At 52.9% G+C, this 25875-nt stretch overlaps 3 protein-coding genes across 5 annotated transcripts; 1 reads left to right on the forward strand and 2 right to left on the reverse strand.

Moving 5' to 3' along the window:
- Nucleotides 1-736: 736 nt before the first annotated feature.
- Nucleotides 737-3424, reverse strand: RPL11 (ribosomal protein L11). The gene is made up of 6 exons (XM_032709910.1): nt 3321-3424; nt 2895-3045; nt 2424-2530; nt 1913-2044; nt 1446-1556; nt 737-812 (listed from the first exon to the last, which is right to left on the reverse strand). The coding sequence occupies exons 1-6, from the start codon at nt 3324-3326 to the stop codon at nt 783-785; spliced, it is 537 nt and encodes a 178-aa protein (XP_032565801.1). The 5' UTR covers nt 3327-3424; the 3' UTR covers nt 737-782.
- Nucleotides 2744-22907, forward strand: PPT1 (palmitoyl-protein thioesterase 1). Of its 3 annotated transcripts, XM_032709906.1 has the most exons (10): nt 2744-3067; nt 5298-5387; nt 6566-6675; nt 7460-7587; nt 7893-7963; nt 8702-8804; nt 8885-8975; nt 9448-9546; nt 9736-9807; nt 10144-10847. In XM_032709906.1, exons 3-10 carry the CDS (start codon nt 6586-6588, stop codon nt 10264-10266), a joined length of 777 nt encoding a protein of 258 aa, XP_032565797.1. In that variant the 5' UTR covers nt 2744-3067; nt 5298-5387; nt 6566-6585; the 3' UTR covers nt 10267-10847. The 3 variants fall into 3 exon arrangements, with proteins under 3 accessions (XP_032565797.1, XP_032565796.1, XP_032565795.1); XM_032709905.1 differs by lacking the exons at nt 2744-3067; nt 5298-5387; nt 10144-10847 and adding exons at nt 6178-6312; nt 22687-22907; XM_032709904.1 differs by lacking the exons at nt 2744-3067; nt 5298-5387 and adding an exon at nt 6178-6312.
- Nucleotides 11008-23537, reverse strand: CAP1 (cyclase associated actin cytoskeleton regulatory protein 1). The gene is made up of 13 exons (XM_032709907.1): nt 23480-23537; nt 18368-18480; nt 17898-17998; nt 17363-17440; nt 15346-15489; nt 15174-15259; nt 14946-15051; nt 14676-14847; nt 13837-14024; nt 13507-13630; nt 13310-13392; nt 12673-12816; nt 11008-12370 (listed from the first exon to the last, which is right to left on the reverse strand). The coding sequence occupies exons 2-13, from the start codon at nt 18459-18461 to the stop codon at nt 12287-12289; spliced, it is 1404 nt and encodes a 467-aa protein (XP_032565798.1). The 5' UTR covers nt 18462-18480; nt 23480-23537; the 3' UTR covers nt 11008-12286.
- Nucleotides 23538-25875: the final 2338 nt, after the last annotated feature.

The following is a 25875-nucleotide window of genomic DNA, read 5'->3' on the forward strand; positions in this document are numbered from 1 at the left end:
ATGTAGAAGTGATATGAGCAGTCAGGTGCCTGGGGGCAGGCGAGGGTGAGGAGGATGTTGCAAGGAGAGAGTTGAGGGTCTCTGTGCCTCAACCTGCAAATCCCAGTGTTTCCACCCTGGACTAACCAGTCTGAGAGCCAGGTAAGAGCAGCCCCAGCCTTTGGTGAGTCACAGGGAGCCAGGGCTCACCTGGCAGGATCTGCAGAGATCTGTGTGGGGCACAGGAACTGCTGAATAATGGAAATAACGTCATGGGGAAAGACTTTGGTGCTTTCTAAAATGGGGCTGCAGCGAAGTAGTGTCTAGAGCTGCAGTGTCCAAGTAGTTTTGCAGGTTGGCTTAGAGTTTGCTGTGACTCACACCCTGATTGAACCCAGGGCTGAAGGCACCAGCAGGTGAAGGAGAAGGACTCTGTCTGGTTACATATTTAAGAAAATAATCCTGACATAACTTTCTGAAGACAGAGTGTCACACAGTGTAGGTCCTGCTTCTCCTTGGGACTGGTGGCATTAAGGATGCTCTTGCATTGCTGTATCTCAGGGAGATGCAGCTCTGAGAGATCTGGAGAGAAAAACTGGAAAAAATATTTTTTACTTCCTGTGAAATTTCAATATTTAACCTGTGTTTACACTTCCAAATCCAGCTGAAAAGCTCCTGTCTTTCGAGTGCAGGTGTCCCTTGCTCCCAGCAGCTTCCCAGGTCTGGAAGAGTCCCCCCCCAAAATTCACAACACAAGTAAGGGGTTAGAAAATTTTATTTACTTATTTGGTAACAGGAACTGCTCATTTACCAGGAAGGATGATGCCATCATACTGTGAGGAAAGAAAAAGAAAGAACCAAGTGAGAAATCACAGGAAGCAAAACCAGGCAGAAGGAGGGAAAAGGGATTCAGCAGGAGCAGGTTGGAGCCCTCCCTGTGCAGAGTATATGACCTGTGTAGGTCCAGGCAGAGCAAAGAGCCTCCAGACAGACCATCCATCCTTTCCACCTCTGAAAAACTATCAGCAGTCCCCACCCCTGAGACTTCCAACCCAGCTTTCAGCAGCTCCCCTTCATGATCATTATATGGCCCCAAGGATTTATTTGGATCACTCCATCCTCCAAGCCTGGCAGCTGAGCTGGGAGCAGGGTCAGAGCGACAAATCCTAACCCTGCCCCATCACTCGTGATCCACCTACATCTAACACCTCCAAAAACCTCTTCCACTCCTTCCAGCTCTTCTGCAAGAGCTGCTCTTTCAGTTCACAACACACACAAATAAAATAGCATGAATAGCACCTCATGCTCAAATGCAGCTTCTACTGCTCTGGGGCAGTAAAAATCTCTGAATTAAGCACTGATCAAGGTCTTCCCCTGCCCAGCAACTTGCTGCAGCTCTTCCAAAAAGCATTTTGCTGATTCTTGCTTGGAAATCCTTGGGATAAAAAAATAAAGAGGGCCTTTACCTTTTGCTGAAACCAGCGCATGGCTTCCTCCTTCCCAATTCTGTGCTTGGCCCCGATGTTGCCAGTCCTGCGTTTCTTGTCAGCAATGCTGAAGCCTGGCCTGCCCAGCACCTGCAGGAGGAGGCCAACAGCACTGCTTCACCCCCTGTATTTATTGATTTTCTTAAATTAAACCTTTCTCTACTAGGAGAGGAGCCTGGAAGTTCCACATCAGTGGTGCCTCGTCGCTGCTCTTTCCCTCCCCAAACTCAGCCCATCTCTGCGTCATCCCAAAGCAACAGTATTTGCTTCTGAAGAGGCTTTTGTGAGACTTTCCATAAATCAGGGATTTTATGGCAGCCCTGGGAATCTCAGATTAGAACCAAGGGTACCTTCCAGCACTTGGCAGCAAGTTCCATGGGAAGGCAGTTATCCTTCCAGAGCTTTCCCACGAGCCCAGCTGCTGCAGGGAAGCAGGGAACACTCACCACGTAGAAGTCCAGGCCGTAGATACCGATACTAGGATCGTATTTAATGCCCAGATCGATGTGTTCCTGGATGCCAAAGCCAAAGTTCCCGGTGTCTGAGAAGTTGTTTTTCCTCAACTCGTATTCTCTCACCTGAAACGTTGGTTGTTGGTCACTATTTTGTTACTGACTGAGAGTAACAAGTCCTGGGAGTAACAAGTAACAGGTTCTGCCAGCTGCTACCAGGCCCCCAACCTGCTCACCTGCTACTAAATCTTCATCCCTGAGATTTTCCTCCCCCGGGGTGCTCATAAATCCCAGCAGCAAAGACAAATTCCCCTCAAAAATGAGCCCATAAATTAGGATGAAACAGCACCCAGAGAAACTGTGAACATTCCAGTCCCTGTATCAGACTGTATCCGTGACTGACTTGCATCCAGATCAGGTGCAGCATTTTGGAACATACATCTCTTCACTAGGAACGGGGAGGTTTTGTTCTTCCACAAACCAAAGATCCGGCCCAAATTCTCACCTTCAGCCCCTTCTCCAGGATCTCCTCTGCCTTGGCCCCGCGCACCGTGCAGTGAACAGCGATCTTCTCGTTCCTCCTGATCCCAAAGGACCTCACCGTGTACCGGGCTGTGGGCAGCGACAACCGCACTCAGGGAACAGCCAGAGAATTCCCACCCAGGGGGATTCAGAGCTCTGTACCACCCAAGAAATTAAAGAGAAAGGCAGCCTGTCTTTGGGGATGTTGGCAGAGCAGCAGCAGAGTCTGAAGGCAGAGTGGACCTGACGCAACCACCCGCCAGCCCCTGATTATTTAAAGCTCTCAGTTCTCCAGCAGGACCCACACCAGAGCGCCCCTTCCCAAACCGGAGCCCCTTCCTGGGAGCTGTGCTGCCCCTGCACCCTCCACACGCCCAGGAGAGGGAGGAAACCAAGAGAAACAACCAGGAAGAGCCAGGAAAACCACCAGGAACAAACTGTTGGTGCCCCTCACCTTTGGAGAACACGGGGGTTTGGCCCGTGAGCTGCTCCAGCACTTTGGCGGCGCGGGTCAGCCGGTCCCCGCTCTCCCCGACGCAGATGTTGAGGCAGAGTTTGCGGATCCGCAGCTCCCGCATCGGGTTCTCCTTCTCACCCTGGTCTTGCTGCGGAGAAACCACACCGGCGGTAACCGGGGGTGCCCGGGGGAAGGGCTCCCGCAGGCGGACACCGCGGCCCCGCCACCCCTTCCCCAGCAGCGGGCGGGCCGCGGCCCGTCACCGCAGCCGCTCCCCACGGGCGCCGCACCGAGCGCTGCCCGCCCATCCCGCCCCCGCAGTTGTCCCGCCAGCCCGCCCCGCTCCTGCCGTGGCCGGGCGAGCCCCGGCGCGGGCGATGGCGGCGGATGGAGCCGGGCCGGGCCCGCGGCGCCGCCACTCACCGCCATGATGGAGGCGGGGAAAAGGCGGGCCCGCCGCCGCCGCGGGGGGTTATGGGAGGGCGCGGCCGCGGCGGCGCCCCCTGGCGGACGGAGGGCGGCGCGGGCGGTTGCCATGGCAACCGCGGGACTGCCGTGGCTCCGCCCCCGATCTTGATTATTGCTAATGATTGGAAACGAGTTAAAGTACAATAATGGATGATGATGATAACAACAACAATAATAACAATATCACTAACAATAATAACAACGACAATAACAATAATAATAATAATGACAATAACAATTATTATAATTATTATTATTATAATGATAATAGTAATAATAATAATATTAACAACAACGAAAGGAAAGGGAACACAATTTCTGGGGTGTCTTGTGCAGGGCCAGGAATTGGACCTGATCCTGACAACAACAACAGCAATAATAATAATAATACAAGGGAAAGAAAGAAAAAAAAAACCCAAACAAAAAAACAATTGATGCACAATTCTTGGGGTGTCCTGTGCAGGGCCAGGAGTTGGACTCAATGCTGGAGCTTCTCCACTCTCAAGCAGCAGCAAGTGTAACTTATCAGAGCTTCTCACACCCTCTCAACCCCAAATTCCTTGAACCAGATTTGGGAACACAGTTCAGTTTCACTTCACTCTTTCAGTGAAGTGTTGGTGGGTTTTGGGGCTCTGCCTGGGATCTGGATCCTGTTTTTGCACCATTTTGGCTCAGTCTGGAGCAAGGGAGGATCACAGCCCACTCCCTGCTGCAGCCTGGGCTTTGCAATGCCATCAATTATTTTTTGCCCCAGTTGCTTCTAAGAGAGGATGAAGGATAAATGAATAATCAGCTTGTCTCATTAAGAAGGGGAAAAAAAGTGTGGGCAGTCTGTGTGCAGAGGGTGTGAAAAGCCTCTGGTTAAAAACTAACGTTAGTGCTTCATTATCAATTTACTTCATCTCAGAACAGCTTTGCTGGAAATAGCTGCAGGCTTGGCTGGCATCCAGCTCCCCAGCAATCCATGGATCCTGTTTGGGATCTGTCCATGCTGCAGTGCTCCTTCTCACGGGGTGAAGGGCTGGTGCCTCCCCAAGGGAGCAGACTGGGGTGGGTGGAAGTGCTGCCCCTGCTCCCCTGGGCCCCTTCCCAAGCTCGTGGCTCTCACCCCACAGCATTGTCCTGCCTGGCCCAGTCCTGGATGGTCCCACTGCCAAAGGCTGTGTAGATCAAGCCAAAGAGGTTGAGGGCTGCAAGGAGGAAGAAGGAATTTCTCCAGCCACTGTGGAGATCCTGGGGGCAAAAATAGAGCACGATGGTGTCAGCCTTCCCTTTGTCTCCTTGCAGTGACCACACAACTGCTGCCACCCACTAGTGAAGGCATTGACTCATCTCCATCCTCTGCTTGTAACTCCTGCCAACAGCAGAAGAGCTTTGCTCAACTCCAGACGTATGGAATCAGGGAATCATGGAATGGCTTGGGTTGGAAGGGATAAAGCTCTTCTTGTTCCACCCCCTCCCACGGGCAGGGACACCTTCCACTAGCCCAGGCTGCTCCAAGCCCCGTCCAACCTGGCCTTGGACACTTCCAGCCACAGTCCAACCTGTGTCAGCACCCACCAGCTCACAGGGAGGAATTGTCAGACCTCTCTTGTTGCAGAACCATTTCCTGCCTTGGCATTTTTGGAAACATTACATGCTGTGCTGAATTCAGGAACCTTTCCTGCCTGGCACAGAGCTTCCCCCTCACTCCACTCCCTCGACCCTCTCCCCATCTCCAAGTACACCCAGATGGGGCCCATGTGGAGCTCTTCCTGCTTTCTGAGTCATCCCTGTGTCCTCAAAATAGTGCTGAGCTCTGTTTTGCTGGGTGCTACATCCCATGTGCTCTTTGGGAGAGTGGGTTGGCTTGGTGTAATTTTTGGTTCAGTGCAAAGAAAGGAATCCATTGCTGAGAGCAGATTTATGGTGTTGTTTTTTCTTTTTTTCCAGGGGTGTGCTGTTGGTTTGTGGCCCCAAATTACCTGGCTGATGAAAAGTCCAACTGCAGTGGGAGCAATAATTCCTGTGACTATGCCAAAGGTATTTGTGATAACCAGCAGGAACACTGCATATCTGGGGACAGAAAGCAAAGGTTTCCTGAGTGGGGCAGAGAGGAGACTGTCACAGGGAGGGAGAGGAGTGGGTGCTTCCAGTCCTTTCCCTCACTGCAGGAGGGGTTTCATCCTGCTCTGCCTCCCCCCCCCTCCCCTGCCTGCGTGTTGTCCTCGTGGCACTGCATCCTGTCCTGCCTGCAACGCTGCTGCCTGCTCCTACTCAGGATAATATCCAGCCCTGTTGGGAAGCAAACCAAAAATGTCAACGAACACGGGAGCAGCCAGGCAGTGACCACTGGCATTTCCTCCCGGCACGGTGAGAGCGGAGCAGGCTGCGCTGCCGGCACGGACACTTCGTGAGCACGGGGATCTACAGCAGCCTCGAACCTCCCCAGGACGGCCTTACTTACACCTCTGGTTTATAACCCTCGACCACAACAGCCTGACGGGGCAGCGGGGTCTGTCCCCTGGGGGTACCCACTGCCCTGGGAGGCTCCTTCCCTGCCCCACCCTGTCCCCCAGGGGTAGCTCACGCAGGGGGAGAGGTGTCTCCCCAGCCCAGAAAGGGGACCAGCGGGGTCGTGGATCTCCCGGCTCCGTGTCCCGGGGGCGGGGGAGGAGACGCAGCCACGTGCTGTGGCGGGATTTGGGAATTCGGGGTGATGGAGCAAAGCTGGGACTCGAACCCGCGACCCGGGTGGGAGCTTCCCCCGCCACGCCCCTTGCTGGTAGACCACGCCCCCAGCGCTGGTCCCGCCCCGAGAGGCCACGCCCCCTGTGCCGGGAGCGAGTCATGTGGTCGGTCAAGATGGCGGCGCTCAGGGCGGCGATGCCGGTGCTGTCTTTGCTGCTTGGGCTGTGCCTGGAACCCGCGGCCACCGCCACACCCCTGGTCATCTGGCACGGCATGGGTGAGCCGGGACCCTCCGCGGGGCGGCGGGGGAGGCTGGGAGCCGAGCAGGCCCAAGGAGCGCTCGCCGGCCCCTCTCCGGTGTCCCCCTCTACCGGTGCCCACCGGGGCCGGGAGGTGCTGACCCTCCTCCGCCGGCTCCACGAGTGGCTGGCAACTCCAGGCCCCGTCGCAGCGCAGGCTCGCGGTGTGTTTGTGGAGGTCAGGGTCCCGGACCGTGGCGTGACGGTGCCTCCCGGTGTTCCCTCTCCCAGGAGACAGCTGCTGCAACCCGATGAGCATGGGCTACGTTCAAAAGATGGTGGAGAAAAAAATACCGGGGATTTACGTTCTGTCTCTCAAGATTGGAAGCAACCTGATACAGGTAACTGGGGTGTCACTGGTGTTTCTGTGAGCAGGGGTGGCCAGTGGGTGGGTCTGAAGTTGCTGCAGTCTCTGGTATTAACAGGATTCCACAACGATTCGTGTTGTGCTTTCCCTGCTAATTGTTTTCTTCTCAGTGAAGTAAACAGCTTTGACACGTTAATAAAGTCCAGCTAATACCTGCAGAAAAGAACTGGGGAAAACCAAATCCCTAATCTAAATTGGATTAATATGCAAATCCACTGATTAGCACACCCTAACCACTCCAGGTAATACATGTGATAGATGCTGTGCTAAAGCAGAGCTTTATCCCTGCCCACTCTTCTTGATTTACAACTGTTTGTTCACTTCAGTGTAATAAATTAGACTTCTGCACCTATGTGGGTTTTGACAGTTTTATGTAGCCCTATGGAATTCCTTTGAATAATCTCTCAGGATAATGTACAATGTATGCAGTTTTCTGGGTTCTGGAGGAGATGGGTGAAGTTCGATTTTGTTTTATATACCTATAAATTTAATTTTAATTTTATATATATAAAATTTGAAGGGACTCAAATGGTGAAGAAGTTTGGGGAAATGTCACTGTCCCACATGAGGTGGTTTTGCCAGAGGAGGGAACAAAGATGTGGTGAAGTCTCAAAACTGGGGTTTCACTTCCCTCACTGTGAAAGCTCAGGTCCTCTTTCAAAACCAGAACTGTTAGTGATCTGCTTGCAGAGTTTCAAATAACACCAGGCATTGTAAAGGTGTGCAAATGATATGTTTTCACCTGGCTAATCCCTCAGGACATGGAGAACAGCTTCTTCATGAACGTGAACGATCAGGTGAGGGAGGTTTGCAGCCAACTCGCCGCGGACCCTCACCTGAAGGGAGGCTACAACGCCATGGGCTTCTCCCAGGGAGGCCAATTCCTGTGAGTTCACATCCTGCTCCATCTCCAGTGACTTCTGTTGGGGTTCAGGCTCTGATTTAAAACCCCTTTAGAAGTACTAAGCAGACATAAACTGCCAAACTCCTTCACAGAGGCAGGAGCGCTCAGAGCGCGTTTGCCTGTGGCCCTTCTCTCCCAGGAAGGGTTAAAATTCTCTCTGCAAACGTTACACAAGTGCCCAAGCCCACACAGAACCAGCACCTGTGGCCTTGGCATGTGAGCTGTGCATGTGAGCCAGGTCTCATGGCCTGGGCACGCCGAGCTCAGCTCTTCATCCTCCCCCACAGGAGGGCCGTGGCCCAGAGGTGCCCTTCTCCTCCCATGCTCAACTTGATCTCCATCGGGGGACAGCACCAAGGTAGTGTCCTCTCCAGCTGTCACACCTCCTGGTCACCCTGAAGGGGTGGGAATGGGATTTTTTTTGGCCTCTCCCTCAACTCTGAACCTTTTCTTTATGAATTCAATTGTCCCTTTGCTCTTGGATCTGGTGATCTGCTTTGGCCCAGTTATTAGTCAGCCAACTGCATTATCTTCTGGACTTGCTTAACTAGCAGTGAAAAGGGACCTTTGTAAGTAGATGACTCATTGTCTGAGTAGATTTCTTATATGCCTTGGGGACACTAGGGATTAGTTATTTCAGGAGAAATTTCTACAGATCAAAGCCTTTGTGCAACTAAACCACCTGGGTATTTTACAATCAGCATCTGGAAGGCCAAAGCCCCAAGGAAAGGGAGGTATGAAATGGAATTTTAAGAGGTGTACAGTTAAGAGTGGCTGGAAATGAGTTTCAAATACTCTCCCCTGAGAAGTTCCATGGCTTGAGTGTATTTCTTTGTAGTGTAGTGGGGGAGATTTATAGGGAGCCATCCTGGGAACACCCCAGGTGAGCTGGACAGTGTTCAGCACTCCCCATCCATTATCTTTGCCACAGTTCCTGGGGCAGGATGGCTGCCTAATGGGATTGCAAGATTAAAGGCTGCCTGATTCCCTGGATAATTCTTGGCTCCTGCTCTGTAAGAGGTGGTTCTTTACCCTCCAGAAGGATTAAGGGATTTAATTTTGGCTCCCTGAGCTGTCATACCTCTCCATCCCCCAGGCGTGTACGGCTTTCCACGCTGTCCTGGGGAGAGCTCCCACATCTGTGACTGGATCCGGAAGACCCTGGATCTGGGAGCCTACACAAAAGCTGTTCAGGAGCAGTGAGTACATCCATCAGCAGCCAGAGCCACGGGAGCAGCTCTGGGTCTCCAGTCTGATCCTTGGTTTCTCTCCTCTCCAGCCTGGTACAAGCAGAGTATTGGCACGACCCGCTGAAGGAGGAGGACTACAGGAAAAACAGCATCTTTTTGGCTGATATCAACCAGGAGAGGGTAAGGAGGAGGAGGAGGATGTGACCAGGAGAGCAGAAGCTTTAGCAGTGACTTCATTTATGTTGGTTTTCCTTGGCAGCAGCTTTGCTGGAGTCCCAAGGGAAGCACTTTTTGCCCTGAATCCCAAAGTATTTTTGCTGGTAGACTGATGAGTGAGATTGGTCTGTGGCAGAGCAGCTCCTGTGTCACTGAGCTCCTTTGGAGTGGCTGGGCGGACATGCCACGTGCTCAGACCACCTTCAAGTGGGTGAAGCCTCTCCCTCTCCTGGGAAGGCAGGAAAGGCCCATCCCCTCCCTACAGCCTGGAGATGAACCCAAATGTCATGGGATTGTTGACACGTGGCACATTCCCACCCTCGAGGCTGGTGCAGTCCAGGGCTCCCCGTGCAGCTGAAGAGCAGGTTGGAGCAGTTTCCCTGACCTGTCTCTGGGCTTTCCAGTGGCTTGGATCTGTTCTGTTGCTTCCATGCAGGGCATCAACGAGACCTACAAGAAGAACCTGATGGCTCTGAAAAAGTTTGTGATGGTGAAATTCCTCAACGATACCATGGTGGACCCTCCAGTCTCTGAGGTGAGGAAGGCAGGGCAGGAGCTGCTTCTGGGTGGTGTTTTGGGGCTTCTGTTTTCTCTGGAGGTTGCTGAGGAGCAGGCTGGGCACAAACACAGGCCTGACACCACACAGACTCCAGCAGAAGCTGCTGAAGGCCTGCTTGGCTCCTGGGAGCCCTTCAGCAGCTGTTCCCTTGTTTTTATCCTGCAGTGGTTTGGGTTTTACAGAAGTGGCCAAGCCAAGGAGACCATCCCGCTGCAGGAGACCTCGCTGTACAAGGAGGTACGTGCTGGGGGGAGTGTCTTCTGCTCTTTCCACTCTTTAGTGTCCCTGGGGCCTTCAGGAGCTCTAAACCCCACAGCTCTGCTCTTCTCACCATCTCTGCCATTCCTGGGGCATTGCCTCCCCTTGCCAGCAGCTGTTTGTTTGGGAAGGCGTTTCTCTCCAGCCAGTTCTGGCAGTGGGAGTGCCACTGGTGGTTCATGCCTGGCTCAGGATCCCCTTCAGTGTGTGTTTAATGAACTCTGCCTCCTGTAAAATTCACACAAAATTCCTTGTTCCCCTCCATGAGGAGAAGGTTTGAAGAGCAGAGGTGGAACCCTGTACTTCTGTCCACAGGATCGCCTGGGGCTGCAGGAGATGGACAAAGCAGGGAAGCTGGTGTTCCTGGGGGTGAAAGGGGACCACCTGCACTTCTCAGAAAAGTGGTTTGACACCACTATCCTCCCCTTCCTCCAGTGAAGCTCCTGTGAGAGCACTGGGAAGGGTTTACTGCTCTAGTTAATGCTACTGTGCAACAGCATTTTGTGTGTCCAAGCCTGCAGGGATCTGGGGAAAGGGGAAGAAGAGGGGGTTTAGCTCAGCACTTCCACAGCAGTGGAATTCCTGGTGTAATTCCAGTCCCACACGGGTAGGCTGAGCCTTGCACTGAGTCTGACACACTCCATCCTGCACAGGGCCTGGCAAATCTGCTTCAGCTCTCAGAGCTGTGGCCAGTCTGGTCCCTGGGTGATGCAGAAGGATCAGCTGTGCCAGGGGTTTGTTCTCCATCACCTGTTCCTCGCAGGACACAATGGCAGTATTAACCCAAATCACTAGTGCAGGGATCAGCAAGACTTACATGGCTGTATGCAGGGGAATTATATTACAGCCTGTCCTTCAGGATGGGGAAAAGGGCCAAATTTAGGTGTTTCTGGGGAAAAAGGAGGGTTTGAAATTCAGCAGGTATTAACATCTTGGACAGTTTTCAACTAATGGCTTGTTTTATGCACTTTTGTACAACTGAAATCAATAAAGAACTTTACATCTAACCAACTAAAAAAGGTGAGATTTGACAACTACTGAGACTGTTCTGAGGGGAGTTGAGGAAGGTCTGTGCTTCCCTGTGGAAAACTATTCAAAGGAATTGAGGAAAGCAAGGCAGAGGTGCATCTTGTCCTACCTGAGCTCCTGTGTGTCCCCAAAAAGAGACCAGAGCCACAGTAATGAGCAAGTTGGCATTAACTTTATTCTATCTTCTGTATAATCTTAAGTACATAAGAAAGGTTTTTTTCACAAGCCTCAGGAGAAGACGAGTACAAGTCACAGGACAGTTTCAAAATAAAAAAAATTTGCTTTTTTTTTTTTTTTTGTAAGTTCTGTACTAGAGAAAAAGAACATTGACACTTTTACAGAGGGAATGCATTTTAAGATATGCTTATGCCACCCGAGGCGTTGGAAAAAATGAAGGTCAAAGCACGTGCAGCTCCCTTTATGGGCCAGTACAGTACTGTGTGATCCATCACTCTGCTCCAGGGCCCTGGAACAGAGGCTACGACCTTCCACCAAAATAAAAGAGCCAAGCAACAGGGGGAAAAGGGGAGGATTCACTTCATGGGGGCTGATTGCAGATGAGGAAGAGAGCGATGAACCGACTTGATCCAACTCGGGTATTTACAACTGACCTGGAATGGAGGAGGCCCCTTCCTCGGTGGGAGGGGACAGGTTCAGAAGAACCAACCTGGAAGACTGAACCTGAGTTCAGCTGCTCCAAGAAGGAAGCCCTGGGGCAAAGGTTCCCTTGTGAAGGTGGAGGGCTCATGGAGTAAGAGGTGCTCAGCTCCAAGCTACCAGCCAGGCTGCCAAGTAACCAGGGTTACACCACTGCAGCCTTCCTGTGGCACTGGGTAATTAAAGCCTCCTGTCATGGCACAATCAGAAATACACTGAGCTAGTAGGAATGATGAAAGAGAGGTCAAGGGTGGAATGCTATGGCCCTTTGGTCCGACAAAACCATTCCCATGTCCTGTAACGCCACCAGCTAGTACACAGAGCTGGAATTGGCAGCTTCCAGAACCTTCTCAAGACATCTGCCATAGCAACTGGGTACTGTGGACTCCAACAGACACCGTTACTCGTTAAAAAGGGGACAACATTCCTCTCACGTGAACAGTTTGCTTAAAGGCAAAATACAAAAAAAACCCGAACAACACTCTGAAAGCCAACTGCCAGGACTGGCTGTGAAGTTCACTCTGATCAATTGGTGCAGTTAGAGGGGAGAGAAAATACACCTTCCTGCTGATAGATGTGGACAAGAACTCACCCGCCACCTACCCCAAACCCCAGGCAGAGGAATTTCAGTGACGGCAGGTAGCTGTGTCTCTCGGGTAGAAGAGAAGCAGTTTGAGAGCAGAAAGGTACAAGAAATCTAAGAGAATCATCTGAAAGCAGATTTGTCCCACAGCAGGGCCAGGGGAGGGCATGAGCCTTGGTGCTTTTCTGCTTAGCCAGCAATTTCCGTCACAGTGGTGACCAACTTCTGACCGTTCCACACTGTCTTGAACTGTTCTGGGACAGGGAATTCAGTCTGGAGGGTGAAAACAGATCAAAAATCAGTTCATGGCTAAGACTAGTAACTAATCCCACTGCTTTAGGCATTTCTTTTCATAGATATGTCCTGTGCCCCCTCCTGTGCCACCATCACTGCCTGTTCTGCCCCCAAGAGATGCCGAGGAAGAAGCAGCTCTCACAAAACACCAAGAACCATTCACAACCACCAGACTCTAGAAGCTGTCCCTCCACACCTCGCTGTAACTGGCATTCCCCCTGCAGGGCTCAAAACACATCCCCAGAGCAGAGCTCCACAAGGATTTCACAACAGACACTTACAAAGTCCCCCCCCTCTGTGGGAATGAGGACGTTCATCTCCGACGACTTGGCACTGACGATCTCGCAGTCCAGGGAGCTCTGGCTCAGGTACACGTGGCAACCGTCTGTCTTGTTGATGGAAATCGTTGGCACTTTACCCATGACCTGGCAGGGCCAGAGCAGCATTAGCTTGGACTGGGCAACCACAGCATTTTTCTTTTGTGTTTGTCTCCAACCACCCCCCTCCCAGACACGCGGGATTCAAATATTCCCACCTTTAGCAAAAATCCGAAGTTAACTTCTTGTTTTGATCTCTACAGCAAAATTTCAGTGGATGCTGGGCAAACTGACCATCCCAAACCAGGTACCAAAACTGGAACTGGAGTATATTCTACTGCTGGCCTCCTGCTGCCCACCTCACAGAGCCTCAGCTTTTCCCTACAGCCCCGAAGCAGTAGGCAAATTGTACCCTTTCAGTGAGGCAAATTTCAGCCCTTTCTTAAGGGCTGGGTGAGCTGCAGAGCAGTAGGACAGATGGTGTTTCATAAATGTTCTCCAGAGATGCACATTCCTGTTCTGGAAATAAAACCACTCCAAGAACCAGATGCTGCAGATGCAGCAGTCACACTCCTGGCAGAGAGAGGTGACAGACGCTCACCTGAACTTTAACATCCCTGCTGTTGATGATCTCTACAATTCCCACCACGTCATCAAACACCAGACCCAGCTTCTTGCAGTTATCTGCAAAAAAAAAAAAAAAAAAAAAAGCAGAGTAGATCACAGAAAGGTTTTGGAGACTCAGGTTCTGCAAACATACCAGCACACAGAAGCAGTTTTCAGGGTTTTCTCACTCACCGAGGGTGATGGAGTTGATCTTGCCTTTGATTTGGAGTGTACTGTTTGTGCACTTGAAAACATATGCTACCTGCTTCAACTCTGTGTCACTAATTACCAGGTTGGTGGCATTCTCCTGGTTTTCCTGAAAAGGCAGGGAAAACACCCTTCATTTTCTGAATGCAGAGCAACTAACCCACGCGAGCAGCAGGGCACGGCAGCTCCTTTAAAAGCAAACTGCAGGTGCTTTCAGGCTGGTGCCTTTTATAAGAAAGGTCTCCAGGAGACCCTCCTTCCCTACTTCAAAGCTCCCATCCCTCCAACCCACTCATGCCAACACCAGGCACTCACCACTCTCCACTTTTTGCCCTCTAACTCCAGCAGTGGAGGTGCCTTCGGAGAGGTGGTTTGGGAGGGATTAGCATTACAGGCTGGTTTGGGAGCAGTGAAAGGTTTGGGGCCACTTCTCACAGGGCCCCCTTGGTTCTTCAGGGCTGGATTCTTGTGGGTTTTCATGTCATCTGAAACGTGCCTCAAGCCTGCAAGAGAAGTCAAACCTGAGAAGACCCAGCTGTGCTCCAAGAATGCAGTTCCACAAACAGCAGACATCAGTGGTTACACCAATCATGACAGCATTTGTCAAAATGCAAATAAATTATTGGGACTGGACCTAAGTTGAGCCCAAGCTTGTGACAAGTGGAGGGAGCAGGAAACACTGATGCAATATTGATGAGAACACAGCATGTGCCACAGAACCAGAGTGTGCCAGCTCTTCCACTCTGCAGCTGGAAAAAGCCTTCAGCCAAGCACCTCACCTTTGTTTCACACCTGTCCTGATGTGCTGAGTGGGTAACACAAAAAAAAGGGAGAGGGTTTGTGCAAATAATAGGTGCAAAACTGCACCTTTTACACTGGAGACATGCAGGGCTCAGTCTCTATTCCAGCTACAGGTTAATGTCTTGCTGCACTTGCCAGGTGAGGGTGGGAATTCTCCCCCGGGTGAGCTCCCTTTGTCCCACTGACCTGGCTCAGCGCTGCCTCCGTCCCATACTGGGACCAGAGGGGTTTTTGTCATGTACTTTCTAAGGAGGTGCACTGAGGGACAGCAGCAAAACCAGGACCTGCAGCACAGCAGCTCCCTCGCTGGTGGCTGCTCTCCCTCCTCCCCTCCCTCTGCCACTCCCACTCACCCGAGGTGATCCCTTCTCCCCGGTTGATCTGCGCGAAGAGCGCGGAGCGCGAGGCAGAGTCGTCTGTGCTGGAGCTCACGGGGGCAGGAGGAGGAGGAGGGCCTGGAGGGGGGGGTGCAGCCCCAGCGGGGGCAGCAGGTGCTGCTTTAGCCCCTTCTGTGGCTACAGGACCCTGTAAGAGCAGAGAAGAGGAAAGGCACTTGCACAAGCTCTGTTTCTGCTGCAATAATCACGCAGTGATGAGCTCCTGCTGACAGAGCCAGCACTCACTGTTTTGCTCCAGGTCAGCCCTGTGGTGTGATACTCTTTGATGTAGGCCTGCAGCTCTGTCCAGATACTCAGATAAGCTTTCACCCAGTCCACTTGCTTTTTATCTCTGAGGACACAAGGAGATCAAAGAAGAAGGAATTAGAAAGGCTGTGGTCAGATACTGGAGCAGCCCCTTCACACCCAGTAAACTGAGTTCAATGACATCCTTAAGGGATAAGATGAACTTACACATCCTTGTACTCCTTGAGGATCCGATTGGTGTAAAACATGGCAGCATCAGTCATTTCCTTCACATAAGGACCAGGCTTTGGAGCCTAAAGCAGAAAGAACACATTGGAACAGCTGAGCAGTGAGCCAGACTTTTCCCACCAGTCCAACCACTCCCCACTGGAGTCCTTACCATGGCCACCCAGCCCAGGGCTGGGATGCTCTCACTGACTGCAGATAAGTGATTGAACATTTTGCTACCACGGTTCTTCTCCCTGAAATTCTGCACTGCCTGGATTTGCTCCGAGATGGGTTTCAGGAGCGCTGAGAAGGCATTCTGCAGAGGGACAATAACAAGTAAGAAGATTAATTAGCATTGCTCTGGAACGGCTGCACGTCTTCATGGGCGGCTCTGCTGAGATGATGGTGACTCAGGAGAAGATTCCAACTGGCACAAGTTTCTGCTCCAGCTCCTGCCCAGGCCTGGCCCTCCCCTCGAGCCCAGCTCAGCCCCACAGCCCAGCTCCTCCAGGGCTGAAGTCATTGCTCCCAGTCGGATTGGTACGATGGGAGTACGCCAAGAACTGTGACTCATGTTCAATCCAGGAGACACTGACAAAGCTTGTTAGTAACCAGGACAGAAATAGCATTTGCCTCTCCTGGATTCTTTTGTTCCAAGACAGTTTGTTACATTTTCCCTCTTCTTCACAAACCCTCAGAGAAAGGGGTGCTGGGAAGGTTTGGGACCTGCACCCTGCACCACAGTCAAGAGTCACAGCAAGTTCAAAGGTCATCCTACCAAGCCAGACTACAGGATTCCAGTTATTTCTCAAATCAATCCAAACCTTTAGTATTTGGATGGTAAAAACTGTTTCTGTGTGTTGCTCACTTGGAATGCTGACTGGAAGTGCTAAAAAGGGCTCTGGGGTCAGAGCAGAGCAACCAGAAGGTTACGTGTTTCCAGAGGTGCCTCTTAGGCAACTTTTCGTTCCTTTACACTTAGAAAGTCTCCTGCTGGTGGCAGCAGAGAGAGACAAATTTGGGCAAAAGTTGCTTTTCAAAGCCTCAGCTTCTCTTGCTGTCCCTTCCCCTGTTTAGATGAAAACTGAGAGGTCCCAAAGCACCACTGGCCAGGCCACACTTCCAGAAGCTCTGGCCTAGTGCCACTGTCCAGTCACAAGATGGGGAAATTCTTCACCACAAGCACTGAGAGTTCACACATTTTGCATTTCAAACTGGCTGCTCCAGAACTAGACTCCTGCCAGACAACCTGCACAAAGACCTAACCTAGATTAAGGTGTTCTTTGTTCATAATCCTTTATTTAAATAACGTGTCAGTGGGATTTGTAAGCAGATTCTCAGGCTGGAGGCTACGTAGAGCACCCCAGCCAGCCTGGTGAGAGATAAACAACCCTCTAAATGCTGAGTTTGGGGAAAAAGATGCAGATTTATTTTGCAGTGACTAGGAAAGGAGCACAGAAATCCAGCTCCCACAAGGTAACAGTAGAAGCCATGGCTGAGCCAGATAATAACTGCAAAAAGCAAGGTGGGATCCTGTTGCTCAGGAAAAACAGTTCTCAGCAGGGAAAAGCCAATACATTCAGGATCAGATTCTCAGCCACACATCCTGCTGAGAAGCAGCAGCCCAGGGTAAAGTGTTGAATTACTTGCTAAGGACAAATCAATCCTAAAAACCCATCTGTTATTCAGAGGCCATTCAATAGACAGAAGTGTCTGTTTTGCTCCAGGAGGAGTTTGATGCCTGAAAGTCTGTGAGCATCACATAATGAAAAGCACACGCTACACAAATCCCAGCGTGGCTCCTGGCTCAGACAAGTTCCTGTCTGCAGGTTCTCAGGGAGCAGTGATTGTGCAGTGCTGGTGCCAGGTGAAACTGGAGACAGAGGCTGTGAGGTGACACTCACAAGCTGCTCCGACAGCTACAGAACAACTGTTGCTGTAACAACTGGGAAATGCCAGTTCTGCAGCTCTAAGAATCAACCTCCAGAACTCTGCTCAGTTTTGGGGGAGCACCCAGAGCAGTTCATGCCTTCAGCAAGTACCACTTCAGGTGTGCAAGTGTCCCCAGTGCTCCTCCAGTTCCTCTTTTGGAGCAGCTGTAACAGCCCAGGGTCCCCTACACTCACAGACACCCCAGACTCTGAGGGAAGAGCACACAAGGTTTCTGATCAGAGACGTCCCAGACTCACCTCTGCTGGCTGCTGATGCTGAGATGCCACCACCAGAAGAGCCCTTTCACTCATCAAACCCGCATGAACCATCTCAGCCTAAGGACAGAGACAAGCATGAGAGAGATTCCCTTGCACCCAGACTCATGTTAACAAGTCATCCCACTGCCCTCAGCTCCTGCTCTGGGAGGAAGCAGCTACACTGATCTCAAACCACGTATTTTGGAGACAGCCATCCTCAGGAGAAACCTCAAAAGAGTGTAACAGCTCCTGAGCTGGGTAGTTTTCAGGCCTCCTAAAGGCCCGCACCAAGGTCTAGAGAGAGCCAGGCATTTAACTATCTAAGATTTCGAGGAGCAGGTTTGATTCATCGTGTGTGTGCGTAGGTGGCAACCTGTTGGAGGTTATCTGGGCATCTGTTTTGAATCCTCAGGGATTACAAAGATCCTAGAATGCAGCACTAAAGGAATGCAGGCACTGACAGCAAACGTGGCCCTTGCAGCCCTGAAGGACACGCAGCATCTCTCCAGAGCAGAGGGAGAACACAAGTCCTTACGTGTTTCTGCACATCCCCGCCGACTTCTTTGCTGATCTTCACATATTCGGCTACTGGGCCAGACAGAAGGGCATCAAAAGCCTGCACGTACTGAGCCACTCCTGCAGAGAAGGAACCAGGGCACAGGGATCACTGGGAGGCACTGGGAGCACCCACACAGGCACTGAGCTCCCAGGCTGCACCTCCCACCTGGGGCACACCATCCGAGTGCAGGAGGCTCAGCCTGGAGGGAAGTGCTGCAGCCACAGGAAGTTCTTATCTTCACAGGACAGTAACCACAGCCCTCTGCGCCTGCGCAGGGTCTGCTCCCACCTCCACTTCCCCCTGAGCAGGGCCAGCTCCCCCAGAGCCCCACAAGTGCCCTGTGCCAGCTTGGCACAGTTGCTGCCGGTGCCTGGCACTGCCCAGCTGGGCCTTCAGCACAGAGGCTGCCCCAGGGAGGTGCTTTGGAGGAGCCAAAGCTCCCTTACCTTTGGAGGAGCCCTCTCCACACATGCCAGGCCCTTGGCACACCGTCTCCAGGCGCTCCACAGCCTTCTCCAACCGTTCAACCAGCCTTTCCATATCGACCGCTGTCCGCAACCTGCAGAGGCAGAAGGCAATTATTTGCATCCTCTGACAGTGTGGAACTGAGGTGCCAAACACTGCAGAGGGTTTATCAGCTGTCTGGTACAAGCTCTACCAGTTCCAGGAGAATAATTCCTACCCAGCTCTGCACCCTGATGATGGACAGCAAATACCCTCACATTAGCAAAGACAGTCAGATTACACAACAGCCACTTGCTATTGCCACAGTCGCTCCTTTAATACTTTCTATTCCATTTTAAGAACTTCTTACATGTATAACGACACAGAACTTCCGCCTTCTAACCTTGTAGTGACACAAGTAACACACCAGTCTGCCCAGAATCTCACTGCAGTCAGTTCCTGGCCAAAGTCCCAGCTGTGACCGCACAGCAAATGAAGCACAACTGCTCTGCTGGGAGCTCACACGCTCCAGGTGAAAACCAGAGGGTTTGACCCTGCAAATGCATCCACGGGGACCCCCTGGGGCCCTGAATTCCTGCAGGGAACATCTGTAAGCCCAGCATCACCACAGTGCAGAGCCTCAGCCTGCAGAATGAGCCGCCCTGGCACACACCAAGAGGAGCAGCTGCACGAGCTGGGGCGGCAGAGCCGCTGCTGCAACAACGCGCCCCTGTTCTTCCTCGACAGCCTCCTCTGCAGGCACTGCACAGGAAAGAGATGGAGGCACACAAGCCATTTGCAGCATCTCATCTGGAAAAGTCTTAAAAGTCATCTAAACTTTCCATTAATTACTGCTTTGCAGAGCCTCTGCACCAAGCAACAAGATGGGTCACGCTCGGAGCACAGTAATGCACAGGGAATGCAGGGAGGGAGCAGCAAGTCACCAATTGCATTTTTATCTTATCACCACTCATCGAAAGACTTTACAGTATGAATCACTCTTGTGGCCTGGACACAGCTTCCTTCTCACTGCTAGAGCCTGCAAAAGCTCCAGCTCCTGGAGGAGAGGGTCTTTCCCAAAATATTCCCTAGAATACTCAAAGAGGAAGGCAGGGTTTACTCAGCTGAACGATGAACTGATACCAGATCCCCTCAGAAATGAAACCTCACGTTCTCACTAGGGTTTTGCTTTCACTCACAAGCCTTCTCAGCCCTGCTCCAAAGTGCATGTTTTCACCTAATTTCCAGAGGATGTGGGGCAGATCCAGCATTAGTCACGAGCAGCAGCGCTGATGTCACAAGACAAACAAGGCCATTTTCCACCCCTCTTTCCCCTGGTTGCATGAGGAGGAGCAGCACTGCTGGGGGGGGGCAGGGGAGAGGCCACCCCCCTTCCAAGAGGAAAAGAGCGGTTTCCTCCTCTGCCCAAGAGCGAGCCAGAGGACAGGCTGTGCATAAAACTAGACAGCAGTGACTGGATGGCTTCCAGATACACAAGAAAGAGTTCAGAGAAGCTGAAACTCGATGGCAGCCACCCCTATAATCACAGTAATGACACCTCTGCCTCCTGAATTCTGTGCCATGCAGAAATCCCGACCGCAGGATCCTCAGTTCTCTGCTGCATCCAGAACAGGGCTCACGTCTCCCCGTGGGAGCACAGCCAAGAGCAGAGCTCTGCCTCCCCCGCTCTCAGCACGCTCAAAGTGTGGGTTTTTTCCCCCAAAAGAGCCACCTGTTAAGGAAGCTCTGCCTGGCTTCGAGAGCAGCAATGCAGAGGGATGTAATGCAGGGGGTTCAGGAAAGACACCGGGTGTGCTGGGCAGACAAAGCTGCTGTTCTGCACCACTGATCCCCACCACATTCCAGGCGAGGCTCTAATCTGATCAGCCCCATTACCCAGTGGCAAACTGCAGTTCAAATCAGGATTACAAACCAGAAAGTCCAGATGGAAGGGCTGCTTCCTACCCCCAGCAGTAAAACATGCTGCTGCGAGGAGCATATCACATCAGCTGTTGGGATTAATGTCCTTTAACATCCCACTGTTCCTTGAGACACACATTCCTTCCACTCTCCCTGCCAATTTGACATGCCCTTCCTTGTTTTTCCTGACAGCAGCCATAAACTCACAGTGCTCAATACCAGCTCTGTAAACCTGGTGCTATGGGGCAGATGGTGAACTCATTTTAATTTGTTTTTAATGGGTGGCATTAGGGCAACTTACAAGATAAGTCACTTGGTAAATTGGCAGCAAAATGAGAACTAAGTGCAGGCAGCCCAAAGTCCTGGATCTCAGTCAGTCCTCTTGACTCACCCTCCCCTGTGCTCTTTGCACTGTGGATGCAGCTATTTCTGCTGCCTGCATACCCATATGGAGTGAAATAAAAAGATTTAGTCGTAACTAAATCAGAGCTTGTAATCCAGAGATTAACATTTAGCAAGGAAAAACAAAAATAATCAAAAAGAGGACTTGCTTGGGCTACAGCTAAAGAGTGTTTTGTCCATGGATCACTTTGAAAGTAAAAATAATGTGACAGCAAGTGACAAATTGACTTCACGGATCTCAGTGCAAATAATCAGGTCTCATTTCCCTTCTCTAAAGGGGAGGCTGAGACACACAGATCATCAAAGAGTCATTGTTGTCCTGCACATCATCCTGTGCTCTGGAGGGATGAGGAAGACTTCCCAGGGGTTGGAGTTCTCCAGAGTGGAGAGGAAGCTCTCCCTGCAGGATTTAAACCCAGGTCTTGTTTAAATTCACTTGAACTCTGACTGCCAATGGAGCGGAAGTGATGGGCTCGCAGCAAACACACATTTCACTGTGGGCCAGGGAGGCCATTCCTTTTCACAGCACATTTGTTAATGTATCAACTGCCCTTTATTTCCATCACAGCTTGGGAACACGGCTTTGAACACGCTGTACCAAAACCAGGCTCCATCTACAGCGAGACTGTTTGGATACACGGAGCAGAGCAATAAAGAGAAGGGATTTTATCTGTAAAAACACCAGTTACCCCAAAGCCAGCCCTGGACATCACAGCAAGAGGAGTCTCCTGCTCGAGGAACATCAAGCAGTGGCACATCCCAGCCAAAGGCTCCTCAGAGCAGGGAGCAAGCTCTCATAAAACCAGCACAAATTAAATTACTCGGTTGCCTGAGACAGCACCACTAACCTGAGCCCTTCCTTAGACATTCTGGGAGACACAAATGTTGGTTTTATAGCCAAAGCAAGTCAAACCTACGCTCCTGCTCACACTGAGCTGTGAGAAGCCCGACAAACTGCTGTCAGCACCATGAGATTTGCATCAGCGACTTCCTGTTTCTACGGGCAAGAGAAATAAAGATGGGACAACTAAATTAGGAACATACCACAGTTTATTTCTGAGCTGACACTGGAATATCTCAGGGGATCAGCTACCAGATGATTTCCAACATTTATATCTGCCAAAAGCCCAAAGAATTTTTTTTTTTTAAACAGTTCAGCTCATCAAGGAAGGAATTATTTGAAGCAAGACAGGAGTCAAATGCCTGAATTTAGTCAGTGGTCAGGACCAGCCACGAACACAAGACAGCTATTGCTGGTCCCAGCAGCTGCCAGGACAGGGATCTCGGCTGTTTATAGTACAACAATACTTTCTGACACGGTGCCAGAACCCGTGCTGGCTGCTCCTGCTATGTCACATCCACTTTTATTTAGAAAACCAAAAGTGCTTTAAAAAAAAAAAAAATCCATCTGGCCCCTATTCCAGCTCTCCCATATAACAAACCCTACTGAAGCCATTAAAAATGTTATTTGGTGTTTTATTCACACATTAAGAGACGGTTAAATTGTCGCCTCGCTCCGCACTAGAGCAAGGATTCCTTTTTCACCACAATTAACTGGATTAGGGGGGTTGCATTTGCCAGACTCTGTTGCCACACTCCTCTCATTTCCATTCCCTGCCAGGGCTATGAATCCACCAGGGAAGTAACCGAGGATCTCGGATCTAAGCTAAATTGGACACAGCACCAAGCTCCATATCAGGAATTCAGAGCATGGAAGCTCGTCAGCATCCCTCCCGAGCTGTGCCTGCTCCAGCACAGGCTGCTTGGCTGAACTTTCTACATGAATAATAGGGGGTATTTTTGGCTTCCAGAAAGCTCAGCAATATTCCAGGGACACAAGGATCGCCTCTGGAAGAGGATGGGAACACAGCAGTTCCTTGATGCCATGGATTCCTGGGTTTCCAGTGCACCTACAGCACAGGTCCTGGAGAATCCCAGATGGGCAAAAATCCTGTCACTTGATGTGTAAAACATCCACACTGTTATTTTTTCATTTCAGCATCACAAAACCCAGAGCAATGCCACCGCCAGAACGCAGCAGGAGGAATCAGCAACAGGCTGAGGGCAGGAACCACCCCGGGAAGACGGAGACGGTACCTGGGGTGTGGAGCACAAACCACACCAACATCCTCGCTCGGGGCTGCGGCAAGTCAGTGTGGGAAGGTGGATAAACCCTCTGGCACACACCTGCCTGTCCAGGATAAACCCTCTGGCACACACCTGCCTGTCCAGGACAAATCCCCTGGCACACACCTGCCTGTCCAGGACAAATCCCCGGCACACACCTGCTGCCCGGTGAGTCGCTCCGGCCCCGGGAACGTGTGTCCCCGCACCCCCGAGACACCCCCGCTCCCACAGGGACCCCCGAAGCTGCCCCGGTCACAGCCCCGCCGAGGCGTTTGCACCGTTCCGTGACTAAATCACCCCAAAAGCACCGCGTTTAGCGGATCGACCGCAGCAGCTCCGGCGCGGCCCCGGTCCCGGCGGGCGGGACCCCCCTGTAGTGACCCCGGTACCAGGCTCATCTTCCCGGCGGGCAGCGACCGTGTCTCCGCCCCTCCCGGTTCCCAGTCCCCGGTACCGCCCCCAGGACCAGCCTCACGGCCGTGTCCCCCCCGCCCGGTTCCTGGTCCCCTCCCGCCCCCGGGGCTGGGCCGTATCCCCCCGCGCGGTGCCCGATGCCCGTCCCCGCTCGCTCCCGCAGCCGTGGCCGTGCCCAGGGCCGTGTGCCCTCTCCCGCTCCCGCTGTTCCCGTTCCCGGTTCCTGGTTCCCGGTGCCGGTCCCCGCTCACCTCCCGCCGCTCCCGCTCCGCCGCCGCCCTGCCCCCCCCGCGCCCGCCGCTTCCGGCCCCGCCCCGCGCGCCGGATGTGCGCACGGCCCTGCGCGGGGGGGCGGGGCCTGGGGCAGCTGCCGCCTCGCGATTGGCGGATGTGCGGCGTGGGAGTGGCCGGAGAGGGCGAGGGGCGTGGCGTTGTGGGCGTGGTCTCTGCTATGGGAGGGGCCAGGGGGAGCGGGACCCCCGGGAGGGTCTGGGGGGGCTTCGGGGTCCGGGAAGTGCCCGAGGCCCATACAGAGGGGTTGGGGGGCTGAGAGCCCCGGCAGAGGCAGCTGGGACCAATCCCCAGGGAAAGACTGCAGACCACTCCCCTAGGAGGGGTTATTGGGGCGGTGGGGTCCTCAGAAGTCTGGGACCCCCAGGAGGGGTCGGGGGGGCTCCAGGGACCAAGAGGTGCCTGAGACCCACAAAGAGTGGTTGAGACCCCCACGAAGGAGGGCTGCAGACCCCCCCCCCTCCCCCCAGAAAGGGTTATTGGGGCTCTGGGGTCCTTAAGAGGTCTGGGACCTTCTAGAGGGTCTGGGGGGGCTCCAGGGGCTTCGACATGCCTGACACCCCCAAAGAGAAGCTGGGGGGAACCTGAAAGCCCCTGCAGGGACAACTGGGCCCCATCGGGGCTATTGGTGCAGTGGGGTCCTCAGGAGGCCTGAGACCACTCAAAAGGGGCTGAGGGTGGTTTGGGGTGCTGGGAGAGGTGGGCCCCCCTGGGAGGGGGTTTAGGCTGGAGGTCGGGGCCCTGGAGACATGGCTGCACCCTGGGCCCCCAGGGTGGGGCTGGATGGGATGAGCCCCCTTTGGGGTCAGTATCATTCTGCTCTTGCAGGGACAGCGCTTGGCTGGGGAGGGGGGTGGTTTGGGCTGGGGCTGGGAGGAGGTGGAAGGGATCACTGGGTCCTCCCAAATGGCTGCAACAGCAGGGGCTGAGGGCAAGGCCCCTCCGAGCTACGTCTGGTGGGTTCAGGGTGGGAGAAAGGTCCTCATGGGACCACTAAAGCAGCTCCACCCTCTCTCAGGGTAAATCTGGGGGGGCTCTGGGCCCTGGATGTGTTGTGCCACGGTCATTGCTGGCTCTGTGGGGAGTGCTGGCACATCCCAAGCATTAAAAAACTCCTGCAAGGCTCCTGTGCTTCCAGGGGTATGGAGCACTCCAGAGCCTTGAGCTCACAGACCCCCGGGGGTCTCAAATCACTTGTCAGAGGGTGGATAAATATTGTCCCATCTTTGTTGCTGGAGACACCGAGGTCGGGGTGGTCAAGAGGAAAATAACTTGGATAGAGCAAGACATCCATGGATTCAGCTTAGGATTGTTCTCACAGGAGGCTCCACTGTCTGCTTTTACCATCAGGGCAGGACTTGCTCCAAAAAGGTGTGTTTGCTGCCGTGGTTAGGGAAAGGGCAGCAGTGGGGACCAGAACTTTGCTTTTCTCTCTGTTTTCGGATCCCGGACGCCCTGGGGAGGGGGTTAAACCCTCCCTCGGAGCCGGGGGTCTGGTGCGGACAAACAGAAGGAGCTGGGGGTCTGTGCAGACAAACAGACGGCATGTCTGTCCCGGCGAGGGCTGGGACACGTTGACAGGATGGGAAGGAGGAGAAACCCGCCGAGCTCGGCTGCCCCCAGCGCCGCTTCCTGCGCTCGCTGCGCTACCATAGATGGTCACGGCTGGGACTGGGATCCCAAGCGAGCCTGGGACCGGCCGGGGATGGCAGCGGGATCGCCGGGAGCGGGGCTCTGCTGACATCTAGTGAGGTTGCATCCTCCGGCTTTGAGCTCCCGCTGGGGCGGCATCCAAAACCCTCCGAGGGCTGGATTTCTGTGCGCAGCCAGAGGATGGGAGTTGCGTGTCTGCTGGGTGAGCACAAAGCTCCCCACTGTCCCCCTCCCTTGGGAACACACAACTCCCCACTGTCCCCCTCCCCTCCGTGCAGCCGCTGCCCTGGCAGAGCACATCCAGCCCAGCAGGACCCACCACTGCCCTCTCCTCCTCCTTCCCAGTCCGGCTGAGGCTCCCTGCAGCTCCCTACGCTCACTCAAACTGTTTGCTGCTTTTCTTGCCTCATTTCCCCCCCTGATGTGCCTCTTGCCATGTCTCTGTCGTGATCAGACACCTCAGGATCAATTGGCATGATGCAAAATAGAAAACAAGGTGAAACCACCTCTTTGCCATGCAGCCAATGAGTTCTGTTTTATAGCATCCTAAAACAGTCACTGCAGTGAAACACCAGCTCCATCCTGCCTCAGCAGTGCAGGGCAGTGTCTGTGGGGAGGAAGCAAGACTGGGAAGAGGAAGGAGAAATAACCAGAGAACAGGGAGAGGAACTAGAAGTAACCAGAGGACGGGGAGAGGGAGAGC

The sequence above is a fragment of the Chiroxiphia lanceolata genome, chromosome 24 (genome assembly GCF_009829145.1).
Source record: "Chiroxiphia lanceolata isolate bChiLan1 chromosome 24, bChiLan1.pri, whole genome shotgun sequence".
Taxonomy (NCBI): domain Eukaryota; kingdom Metazoa; phylum Chordata; class Aves; order Passeriformes; family Pipridae; genus Chiroxiphia; species Chiroxiphia lanceolata.

Excerpts from the sequence above, each read along its gene's own strand:
- CAP1 (XM_032709907.1), bottom strand. The coding sequence starts at position 18,461 with ATGGAAAGGCTGGTTGAACGGTTGGAGAAGGCTGTGGAGCGCCTGGAG. Across the intron at positions 14,848-14,945 it reads GGCTGACCTGGAGCAAAACA|GGTCCTGTAGCCACAGAAGG; the intron begins GTGAGTGCTGGC and ends CTGCTCTTACAG. Across the intron at positions 12,817-13,309 it reads GCAGGGATGTTAAAGTTCAG|GTCATGGGTAAAGTGCCAAC; the intron begins GTGAGCGTCTGT and ends TGGCCCTGCCAG.
- RPL11 (XM_032709910.1), bottom strand. Across the intron at positions 2,045-2,423 it reads TCCTGGAGAAGGGGCTGAAG|GTGAGAGAATACGAGTTGAG; the intron begins GTGAGAATTTGG and ends CCAACGTTTCAG. Across the intron at positions 1,557-1,912 it reads ACGGCCTGGACTTCTACGTG|GTGCTGGGCAGGCCAGGCTT; the intron begins GTGAGTGTTCCC and ends CTCCTCCTGCAG.
- PPT1 (XM_032709904.1), top strand. The coding sequence starts at position 6,195 with ATGTGGTCGGTCAAGATGGCGGCGCTCAGGGCGGCGATGCCGGTGCTG. Across the intron at positions 6,313-6,565 it reads GGTCATCTGGCACGGCATGG|GAGACAGCTGCTGCAACCCG; the intron begins GTGAGCCGGGAC and ends TCCCTCTCCCAG. Across the intron at positions 8,805-8,884 it reads ACAAAAGCTGTTCAGGAGCA|CCTGGTACAAGCAGAGTATT; the intron begins GTGAGTACATCC and ends TCTCCTCTCCAG.